We start from the raw sequence: 11,392 nt of genomic DNA on the forward strand, positions 1-11,392 counted from the left end.
ATGTTTTGTCATGTTTATACAGAACATATTGAGCGTTTTCCATGCAAATGTTTTTCCCAAGCCCAAAAGGCATTTAAGTATGCTTTCTGTGCCCATTTCTAGGAGGATACTCCACAATCTGCCTTTCAATCTTTCTCTCTTTCTCTCTTTCCATCATGAAGAACATCTCTATCGAGCTATTCATGTCGCACTGCAGGTAATTATTCTCACCTTCTTATATTTGTCACTTCATCAACGAAATTAGATATGAATGTCGATCTGATCCTTACAACTTGTATATTACATGGTACTATGGAGTTTCTGAAGAAGGGCATGGCTTTCTTATTTCTGCAATTATTTCCTTCGTCTTTTCAGTCTTCCGTGATGAATAAAGACTTATTTCACGACTTTAGATGCAGTATAATTTAGAAATTGTAGACTGTATACAACCCACAGACAAGGCAAGAAAAAGATCTACTCTACACTCTACAATTGTTACTTTTCACCGCTCACTCCAAAAAAGTGCTACATCTCTTGACATTTCCACTGATCACGGGTCCATCTTCTTCATTTTTCTTTTGCTTTGTTGCCTTTTCTTTTTGTCTCAGATTTCCCGTGCTTTATATATAGTTTCTAGTACATGTGCAAACATCTAGCCCTTTTTTGGGTAAGAAGCAAAACTCAATTGTTCAAGGATATGATCAGTACTTACTTAAAGTTTGGTAACAAAAGAATTATTATAACATGCTACGTGATGTTGAAATTGAGCAGTTCAAATTCCATGAACAAGCGAAGAGACTCTTTTGCATTAAGTGCTTGAGAGAAGAAAACAGATAAACGCAAGCAGAACTCATGTGACTATGCTTTGTCTTATACATACAGTGCAGGTAGTGCTGGCGCTAACAGAGCATTCTCTTACCGTTTTACAAGAAAGAGCAATCAAACACGACTTTCTTTCCCCAACCTAACAAGAACTTCCTATCGGTAGCCTAATTCCTTTCCATCTTTGCGCATATTTTCTTGGTGTCCTCGTTTCTCTCAATACTCATTTTCTTCGTGTATATATGTGTGTTTTAGGTTTAAAAGTTGTTCAGCAACTTTGTCATTAATGGTGGTGATGGAAGAGAAGCCAAAGTTTGACGCCGACAAAGCAGCTTCACTCGTTAAGGAGCTCAGGAAGAGCTTTAACTCCGGCAGGACAAGGAGCTATGAATGGAGAGTGTCGCAGTTGAAGAGCATCGAGAAGATGGTTGAAGAGAAGGAGAAAGAGATCACCGAAGCACTTCATAAGGACCTCTCAAAGCCTGCAGTCGAAGCCTTTATTTCCGAGGTACTCGTTATCTTCTTCTTTGGTTTATAGCGATTGTGGTCATTCATATTTTGTTCCTTCCTCGTAGAATTTCTCTGAAGTATATCTTTCAACTGCCATTTGTACCATGTCATACTATATATATAAATATCTCATTTATTTCCCACATATTTACTCCATGTTTTCTGTTAAATAATTAACATATATGCTTGATGTTTGATGCAGATTTCTCAGGTAAAATCATCGTGTAAGTCGGCTCTAAAAGAATTGAGCGGTTGGATGATTCCAGAAAAGGTGATTAAGAGTGCCTACTTTTATCGTTGAGAACAACTGTAAATGGGTAATGTTTTGGCTGTCTCCTCAAATCTAAACAATCACAAGCATAAATTTGTCAACACTTTTCAGGTCAAAACTTCACTTACAACATATCCATCATCAGCAGAAATCGTGTCAGAACCGTTAGGAGTTGTGTTGGTCATCTCGACATGGAACTTTCCTTTCTGTAAGTAAAAGATCAGAATCTGGTTTCATGCAATCTGACACAGGTTCACAACATAATTTTCATTCTTCAGAGTTCTCATCCCAACAAATCCCATTTTTTTCTAATGTGCCTTTAGTAGCTATACATAATAACTTTTTATTAGAGTAATAGCATCATGCATATTTTTATATCACATTCTACAACACCTGCAATGTAATATTGTTCTCCACTGTCTTTGACTAAGTACTGTAATCTCAATTTTCCAGTATCACTAACTTGAGTCCTAATATTTTGTAGCTCCCCTGCATAGGGACGACAAAAGTTGTTCCTTCATGCAGCTTTCAAAAGTTCCTACTTATTCATTGTGCAAACATTGAGTTCAAAATTAAACTTCACTTCTTTTTAGTACTGCTGAGCAATGACGTTCCTCTCTTTATGCATATCCCATATCTAAAGCAAAAAGAACTGTTGTCGGAAACCCAAAGTTGTTCCTAGACCTTTGTAAAGCACGTATTGGAATTTCATTATGTGCCAGGAATGTGAGCGTGGCCAAACATGTCACACAGAAGCATGTTTTGCTGCCGAATGCCTATCTGGTTGGTTTCATGGACTTGTGTAAAACAACATCCCACTGTTCTATAATCTTAAGAACATGCAATCAGCTTCACAAATCAGCGGGTACCCTGTTTTCCTCTTTCTCAAATTTGTTAACTTGTAGTGATCTATGCAACATTGTGACATAAATATCGCTCTCTTTGTTATAATTTCTTTGAGATTTTTTTATGGTATTTTGTGCACTGTTGACATTATAAGTTTCAATTCAAATTTTAAAATTTATCTTTCAAATCAAATTATGTGACGTTGATAGTGTGTGGTGCAGAGGATTATATAATAGAGTTACTCATTACACTATCCACAGACAAAAAATAACGTATAATGTGTTTATTTTCTAGCGTTATCTCTCGATCCGGTCATTGGAGCTATTTCAGCTGGAAACGCTGTGGTTCTAAAACCATCAGAAATTGCTCCTGCCACATCATTACTGCTCTCTAAATTAGTGGAGGAATATTTAGACAAATCTGCAATAAGAGTTGTTGAAGGGGCTGTTGATGAAACTACTGCACTACTTGAGCAGAAGTGGGATAAGATACTCTACACAGGTTTTTTTTAAGCATTTTAGCACTTTTCGTAATTACTTCCGACGTGATCCTAAGGTTTTGAAACGTCCATTGTTATGTGTAAGCAGCAGTTGCATTTAAATACCCCCCCGCATGCCTGACGTACTTATATTTAGTACTTACGAAATAATTGATGAGTTTTCTGCAGGCAGTGCAAGGGTCGGGCGCATCGTGATGGCTGCGGCTGCAAAGCACCTTACACCTGTGACTCTAGAACTTGGAGGGAAATGCCCAGCTGTTGTTGATTCAAACATCGACTTAAAAGTAAGAATTGCTCTTCTGCTGGAGTTTGAATCGTGTTTCCCCTCGTAGTTTCTGAAATGGATTAAATTTTTGCATGTATAAGGTCGCTGTTAGGAGGATAATTGCTGGCAAGTGGGCATTGAATAATGGGCAAGCATGTATTGATGTTGACTATATTATAACAACAAAAGACTTTGCTCCAAAGTTGGTAAGGCCGCTTCATGGAAGACAGAAATGGTATACTTGAAATGCATATTTCTTAATATATGCCTGCTCTACAGATAAATTCTTTAAAATATGAATTGGAACAATTTTTTGGGAAAGATCCACTGCAATCCAAAGATATCTCCCGCATTGTGAGCTCATCCCAGTTTGCTCGTCTGGTAAAGATGTTGGATGAGGACAAGGTATCTGATAAAGTTGTGTTCGGAGGCCAAAGGGATGAGAGTCAATTGTGAGTACGGTAGTTCATTACTTGTTTGATTTAGCCTGTTGACAGTCCTATCTAAGTTAGATGACCATCATTACAACAATTGTCTAAATTTTGATTTCAGAAGGATAGCTCCAGCCATCTTGTTGGACGTCCCAGAGGACTCCCAGATAATGCAGGAGGAGATATTTGGGCCTTTAATGCCTATTCTCACTGTGAGTACTATGGTTAGAATTAAGAAGTGCATCTTCCTCTGAGGCTTTTTCTAAAGAGATTGTCATTTTATGAGGATGGAAACTGTATTCTCGCCCCATTCATCTTCTGAAAAATAAGAAGTGTCTTGTTAATCTGCTTCATTATGCCCAAGTGGCAAAGACCAACTACAAACTAGTCATATGAATTGTCCATACCTCAATGCTCTCTCTCTCTCTCTCTCTCTCTCTCTCTAATTTTATTTTCAAAAATTAATGGTGGTGAAAACCACTGCTCTTTTCATGTCAATGGAGCACTTTCTTCACTCAATTCTTCTTCCTGAAAAATTGTGCTACACATTTCCCAGATCTGTGCACAGCAGTGGATTCTTTGAAGTTATGTTTGCAGTTCCTATAGTGGGACAGAGTCACACAAGTATGTAGAAATGTATCATTTTTTCTTCTGTTTTGTTACAGGTTGAGAACTTGGAAGACAGCTTTGAGGTGATCAACTCAAAACCGAAGCCCCTTGCTGCATATCTCTTCACTAATGATGAGCAGCTGAAGAAGGATTTTGTGCAGAAGATATCTTCAGGAGGAATGCTCATCAATGATACCATTCTACATGTGAATATTCTCATCCTGAAATTGATACACAAAAGATAGATATTCCAAATTTATTCCATGCATTTTGATCTTATTTCATAAATCCAGTCATATTTGGGTTCCAATATCAATACGAACCAAAAATGATGATTTCATCATACGTTTAGTTTGGTTGGAATAATTGGCATCTGTGAAAACATTTTAAAACCTTTTGATGGCTAAATAAGTAACTGTGCAAGACCATTATTATCGCATCAACATTCCTCAGAGGTCTCTATTGCTAACTCACTTCCTCACTTGTTGAGAGGAGTGTTGCGTACTGATAAACTTGGGTTGCCAAATATCCGGTGGTGTCTCTAAGTGCAGGCTTTATGTGGATTGTTTTTTATTTTAGTTGTGATCAATGTCTGTAGCTCTGTCCGTTTGTATTTATTGGTTAGGGAACAATGTTTCTGGTAAAGTTAACAGTTTGTTTGTGCCTGGGAAGGAGGTTGTAATCCCATGCACAAAGTTTTGTTTAAGTTTAATATACTGGGGAGAGGTCTCCTTTTAAGGGACCCCGACTCTTGATCAAAAAAAAAAAAATCAGTTAATCTTCTTACTGAAAGAGCAAATTGATTGAATTTGAGGAACTCAACAGATCGATGGAAGTTTTGGATTTAAGGTTGACAAATATTTGGGTTATAGATGTGGTGTACAGATTTCAACTCTGTGACATGAAACTTGATTGTCCTCTGCCTTCAGAATTATCTTCAAATCCCTCTATGACATGAGACCATGTGACATTTGGACATACCAACTTTACAATGCAGGTTGCAGTAGACGGTTTACCTTTTGGTGGAGTTGGGGAGAGTGGAATGGGAGCATACCATGGCAAATTCTCTTTCGATGCTTTTAGCCATAAGAAGGCAGTTCTATACAGAAGTTTTACTGGAGATGCATCTGTTAGGTACCCACCATACACGGCTGGAAAACAAAGACTGCTGAAGGCCCTGATCAGTGGAAACATAATTTCCATAATACTTGCTTTGATTGGAAGGTCAAAAGATTGAAAAGATAGATGGGGATGAGTCACTTTGAAGATCTGTTTAATTTCTCCAGTTATTCTTTTAGGAATGTTTTTGTATTTTCTTCAAATAATCAATGGCCAGGTATATTCTCTGCATAATGAATACAGTCTGAAGTTCTCTGGCCTGTCAAATACTTTTTAGGACTAAGTTTAACTTTCAAGCTTCAGTTTTATGCAAGGTCAGTGTCTTGTAATCACTGGAAATTTGTGGAATTCAAGGCGCTCGTCCTTCTTGTAGTGTGCCATCAAGTACCCGTTCAAGGTTGTAGCATATATACTATAACATTGAAAAAAGGATTTTAGCATCTATTATTTTTGTTGTTAATTGGTAAACTATATCACAAATATACTAAATCCATTCAAATGCGTTCAACATTGTAAAGAGTATCAAATTCTTTATACATGCATGATTAATCAGATCAGGTACGTACATATATATATAAAGTAACTCAGGTCATGGATGGAAGCTTCCCTATTAATTGTCTTGCATGCATGTGTTAGACTAAATAAGTGGGGAAAGTCTGGAACGACAAAAGAGATAAGAGATAAAGTACTTCTCTGCACAAAGAAGCTTCCAAGAAATTCCCCATATTTCAACTGGGAGTGCTTTTTCTCTTCACTCAAACCGACATTCATGGCTTTTTCTCTTCACTCAAAGCAGAATTCATCTCTTTCCCATATCTTTATTTATATTTTTTATTTTGTATTTTTAAGAGAATAATTTTCAAAAGCTAGCCCTCCAATGTTAATAGCAATACAATCCATAAGGTCTCAATGGAGGGAAGGAATAACCACTGTTAGAAGAAACCTCATCTTCTTCTTCTTCTTCTTTTAGTACATTAAGCCTGACAGTACAGAGAAGGGAAAGGATAGCAATTAGAGAGGATTAAACAAGCAAGCAATACTTATTCATCCTTTGCTCTGAAGTGATACTAACGTACTTAAATGACCTACCCGGCCACTTTATCACACCCACCCACATGCCAGTATGTACGTACATCTTGTCTCCCTGCATGCCATTTTGTTGGACATGGAGTACTTAATTAGTACAGTCATTGCATGCAACTCGTTCATTCAAATTGCGAATTGAGGGAAAGAAAAAGCTGAAGAGATCTTAGAGATGAGATCATGAAGGAAGAGGATCAGGTGGGAGTGATGTTGCTACTGCAGGTGCTGCAGCTGGTGTTGTTGCTGAGTTTATGTGAGTTGTCATCGTCATCCTTAGCTTTAAATTATGTTGACCATCAGCACCAGCAAAATGGGAGGAAGTCTGTGCAACCAATCACTGAAGCGATTGCCTCACTGCTGCTCAACCGAGATTTTAAATCCTCCGTTGTGTTCCCTATTGACGGGAACGTGTATCCTATTGGGTACATACGAAGATACTTCTAAGATTTCTATATAAGAAGCGATCGGTCTGTTGCATTTAAAGCTTTGTTGCATCATAATTTGCAGGTTCTACAACGTTACCCTCCACATAGGCCAGCCATCAAAGCCATATTTTCTTGATCCTGATACAGGTAGTGACCTCACATGGCTCCAGTGCGAGCCCTGTTTTGCATGCACCGAGGTAATTAATTCAAATGGTCATGACAATGAATTCTACACATATAGCTTTCCCGTCGAGGACGCATGAGTTTTTTTTTTTTTTTTTTTTACTGTACGTCATGATCAGGGTAGCTAGCTCTCTAAGTGGCCGGAGTACTGGAGATTTTCTAGGCAAGTACAATTTCTTGTTGCTAATTTAGGGAAATAAAAGAGGGGAGGATTATATAGTCATATCATGAAATAGCTTGCACCCAAACTGAGTGAAAATTTGGATACTTGTTCTTGATTACTGCTAATACGATTCGAAATACTTCATTACCATAATGTATTAATTGCTAGCTTCCGCCAACCTACCAGACTCGAAGATTGTACTCTGGTTCTTTGAAACTTCCGTACGTAGTTTCATGCGCCCAAGTTTTGCCATGCATTTGTGACTGGACTGCCTTCTGATCTATTCCTCGTGTTGTTTTACTATTGGTTTTGCAGGCTCCTCATCCACCTTACAAGCACAATAATGATTACGTGGTACCCCCTGAGGACCCTCTTTGTAAATCCTTGCAACCACCCGGTGACTACAAAAGCAAAACCCCATCTCGATGTGACTATGAAATTCAGTATGCAGATGGCTTTTCCTCCCGTGGTTTCCTTGTCAAGGACGTTTTTTCACTCAACTTCACAGGTGGAAAAACAACCAAACCTCTTCTAGCCCTTGGGTTGGTGACTTTGCTTGCTAATTTCTTCTTCTCAATTACTCTTGCCCACTCTTAATTTTCAATTTCTTGAAGTAATATTCTTAGAGAATCATGCATTCATGCCTTTGATTAAATAGAATTGCCGACGTTCGTAATTAAGTTCCTCTTCGTTTTTTCCTGGCAATGTCACCAATCAAAATGGATCAGGTTTTCATAATTGAATCGACATCATGAGTTCATCTTCATGTTGTAACATGGTAACCAATTAATTAAGCGGTACACATGAATACTAGATTATAATTTGTGTCATCTCTCTGAACTTGATCTGTACGTACACGATACGTCTTCCAGTGCACCCATCTACATGATATGATTGATCATTAATACGTGATCCTGACATGCATGTAATTTTAATTGTTTTGTGTTTTAATTTCCTGCATGTCTACGTACATACAGCTGTGGTTATGACCAAACTCCTGGACCTGGCCCTTATCATCATCATCCCTCTGACGGAATGCTCGGTCTTGGCAAAGGAAAGTCCAGCATTTTATCGCAGCTTAATGAGCAGGGTTATGTGCGAAATGTCATTGGACATTGTTTCAAAGGTCAAGGCGGAGGATATCTTTTCTTTGGGGATGACCTTTATGATCCTTCAAGTCTGTCTTGGACACAAATGTCACCTAAACATCCGTAATCTGCTCTTGATCATCTGCATCTCCTCTAATCAATTTATTTGCAAACTTGTTTATTGAAATCTTAAACACATGATCACTGATATAAAAGCCTCCGGCATCAGCTAAACAACAAATGAAAAAAAAAAACATGATCCCAAAATAAACAGTGCGTTTACGCTTCAGTGTCTGTCTTCTTAATTATAACAAAGTAGTACTGTTGTAATATATGTCAGCGAACATTACTCACCTGGGGATGCAGAACTGATATTTGGAGGGAAGACTACAGGAATTAAAAAATTACGCACGGTTTTTGATAGTGGCACCTCCTACACATACCTGGATTCTCATGCTTACGGAACTCTGACCGATTTGGTCAGTGAAAATCTGCAACTCAAGTAGCACTAATCATTTTCCCTTACAAACATGATACATTAAACATGGGTTAAAAATCGTTTCTTTTTGCTCATCATCATGTATGTACATATTTGAAGGTGAAGAAAGAAGCAAGTGAGAAGAAATTAACAGTAGCAGAGAATGACCAGACTCTCTCACTCTGCTGGGAGGGTCCATTCAAAAGCTTAGAGGAGGCGAGTAAATACTTCAAGCCCATGGCATTGAGCTTCAACAGTACTGATGGGAAAGCTAGAGTTGAGTTTGAACTCCCCCCGGATGCTTATCTCATACTCTCATATATATGCTGTACCTAATTCATATATGCTGTACCTAATTCATATTCTCTCATCATTCTGATCTTTTTCGAAATGCAATTAAGACGCTTTGTATTAAAATTTTAATTAAAATTATATATTATATTATAGGACTTCAAAAATGTTTGCTTGGGTATTCTAAATGGAACAGAAGAAGGGGCAACTTTTAACATCATTGGAGGTAATGGTTGCTAGAAATTATAAATAGCGTATTACTGCTTACACCAATATTCAAGTTTTGCTACGCACAGTTATTTTTATATATTTTTATGTATTTTATTAATATGATTGATCAAAGTCATTATTTTATATTAAAAAATGACGTAAACAATCAAATACCTGAAAAATTACTACACATAAAATTTTTGTATTCCCTATTGACCATATTCTCTTCAATTAATTAGTCGGGATTTCTATCCTTGTTTTATCTTTTACAGACATATCAATGCAAGGAAAGATGGTAATCTTTGACAACGAGAATCAATTGATTGGGTGGCACCCTGACAAATGTGATCCATTTCCAAAGTCTAAAGCCGTTAGCATTTGATGATAATAACCATTCGGCTTCTCATACTTTGTCTCTATTCATTAAAGATTTCGTTAGCTATCTATTTGTAAATGGAAAATGCTATTTACCTTTCGAGTATACTGTTTAAAGCTATCGTTAGTATATTTTATTTTTATTTTTTGTATTTTTTTAAATGTTTAACAAAGTTACATACTATTACTGAATTTATGTTTTTTTAGTGTTAAAAAAATAAATAAATAAATAAACCATTGAACTAACAGTCACATCTAGCAGTAAGAACTGGACGGCATACTTCATTAAACTATATGCGTTAAATCAATAAGATTAGGGTTATCAGCTTGGACAATAATACAACACCAATTATATTACAATTTAATTACTACTATATATTAAAATATTAATATTTTTTACTTTAATTCAAAATTTTTGTACTTGCAACTGTTTAAAGTATATAAAATAATAATTTTTTATAATTAGTTGTAAACAAATTGTAATATAATTGTTGTTTTTGTTATAAACTTATTGTATGACCATACATAGCAATTAATTAAGACTATTGAGTCATTAATTAAGACTAATCTTTAACCATTAATTAAGACCATTGAACCATCAATTAAGACTTAAGTTATACATACTCCTTTGTATTCCTATATATATGAGTATCATTCACTTGTATATCATCAAGTTTTGTATTGTAGAACAACTTTTTGTCTTGTAATATTCTCTCTATTTTGCTATATCATTTCTCTATTAGTTTCATAATACGTTATCAACACGAAAGTTCTGACAATTTTGAAGCTAGTAGTCTTATACTTCAAGTAAGTTTTTCAATATATTATTTACAATCTCCAATGTGAGTATTAAAAATTATATTCATCATTATTACTTGATAAAATTCTATATTTATTCACATAATTTACATCTCAGTTATATATGTGGTAAATTTTATTTACATAGTTTATATACAAGTTCTATTTACTTTTTATACTTGTTATGAATTACTGATGATAAGATTTATTTTGGAATAGAAATGGAGCATCCCGAAGGATCGCTCTAAACTAATAATTTTATTAGGTATCTCATATTAAGATTCATCTTGGAATAAAAATTGAGCATCCTTGAAGGATCTTTCTAAACCAATAATTTTATTGAGTATCTCATAATAAACGATCTATTGATTTTGTGAGATAATTTAAATGAGTAATACGTGTACCAAAAGCTCATTATGATTAATGCATCTGAAGTTGCATAATTGAAATTGAGTAGAGAAAAGCCACTATAGAATATATGTTTAAAATGAATGCCTCGAATATGCTCTTGAAGTAGCAATATCAAATGTAAAAGTTCACAATATATTCTAAATTTATATATGATCTTCTAGTGACCAAGTAAAATAATGAGTTTTTGATAAGAAATCATTAGTCACGTACTAATAGTTCCGCATCATTATATGAAGAGAATGATATTGGATTTATATTATTTTATGCCTTGTAATGAAGAGAATGGTGCATTTTATTCAAAGAAACTAAGAGATTGGATGTGATAATGAATATCTTTATAATATTTTTATAATTTCCAGCAAGAAGCTCGTATTGGAAAAACTGTCAATTTTCTCTTTGAGATGATATTATACAATTATTGAATCAAATATTATAATGTATCAAAAGTGATATGATTTAAAATATTTGTATGTTTTCATGATTATCTTGATCATCCAAAATCAATTACGATAAGTCAAATAAATTTTCATATAGAC

At 35.5% G+C, this 11,392-nt stretch overlaps 2 protein-coding genes across 3 annotated transcripts; both read left to right on the forward strand.

Moving 5' to 3' along the window:
- On the forward strand, nucleotides 1-5,735 carry LOC122303336 (aldehyde dehydrogenase family 3 member H1-like). The gene is made up of 12 exons (XM_043115085.1): nucleotides 1-196; nucleotides 862-963; nucleotides 1,057-1,309; nucleotides 1,514-1,582; nucleotides 1,694-1,790; nucleotides 2,723-2,929; nucleotides 3,096-3,211; nucleotides 3,294-3,398; nucleotides 3,472-3,644; nucleotides 3,745-3,835; nucleotides 4,289-4,438; nucleotides 5,230-5,735. The coding sequence occupies exons 1-12, from the start codon at nucleotides 156-158 to the stop codon at nucleotides 5,467-5,469; spliced, it is 1,644 nt and encodes a 547-aa protein (XP_042971019.1). The 5' UTR covers nucleotides 1-155; the 3' UTR covers nucleotides 5,470-5,735.
- Nucleotides 5,736-6,214: 479 nt separating this feature from the next.
- LOC122303670 (aspartic proteinase Asp1-like) lies at nucleotides 6,215-9,777 on the forward strand. 2 transcript variants are annotated; one of them, XM_043115551.1, is made up of 8 exons: nucleotides 6,219-6,856; nucleotides 6,942-7,056; nucleotides 7,521-7,747; nucleotides 8,183-8,416; nucleotides 8,634-8,772; nucleotides 8,892-9,088; nucleotides 9,218-9,288; nucleotides 9,545-9,777. In XM_043115551.1, exons 1-8 carry the CDS (start codon nucleotides 6,615-6,617, stop codon nucleotides 9,652-9,654), a joined length of 1,335 nt encoding a protein of 444 aa, XP_042971485.1. In that variant the 5' UTR covers nucleotides 6,219-6,614; the 3' UTR covers nucleotides 9,655-9,777. The 2 variants fall into 2 exon arrangements, with proteins under 2 accessions (XP_042971486.1, XP_042971485.1); XM_043115552.1 differs by lacking the exon at nucleotides 8,183-8,416 and having other exon boundaries at nucleotides 6,215-6,856.
- The last annotated feature ends 1,615 nt before the right edge of the window (nucleotides 9,778-11,392 follow it).

The sequence above is a fragment of the Carya illinoinensis genome, chromosome 3 (assembly GCF_018687715.1).
Source record: "Carya illinoinensis cultivar Pawnee chromosome 3, C.illinoinensisPawnee_v1, whole genome shotgun sequence".
NCBI classification, from domain to species: domain Eukaryota; kingdom Viridiplantae; phylum Streptophyta; class Magnoliopsida; order Fagales; family Juglandaceae; genus Carya; species Carya illinoinensis.

Bases quoted from the DNA above. Each gene is read 5' to 3' on its own strand.
- LOC122303336 (XM_043115085.1), top strand. From the start codon at position 156: ATGAAGAACATCTCTATCGAGCTATTCATGTCGCACTGCAG. The intron at 2,930-3,095 runs GTTTTTTTTAAG...AGTTTTCTGCAG, and splicing joins GGATAAGATACTCTACACAG to GCAGTGCAAGGGTCGGGCGC. The intron at 3,836-4,288 runs GTGAGTACTATG...GTTTTGTTACAG, and splicing joins CTTTAATGCCTATTCTCACT to GTTGAGAACTTGGAAGACAG.
- LOC122303670 (XM_043115551.1), top strand. From the start codon at position 6,615: ATGAAGGAAGAGGATCAGGTGGGAGTGATGTTGCTACTGCAGGTGCTG. The intron at 6,857-6,941 runs GTACATACGAAG...CATAATTTGCAG, and splicing joins GGGAACGTGTATCCTATTGG to GTTCTACAACGTTACCCTCC. The intron at 7,057-7,520 runs GTAATTAATTCA...TTGGTTTTGCAG, and splicing joins CCTGTTTTGCATGCACCGAG to GCTCCTCATCCACCTTACAA.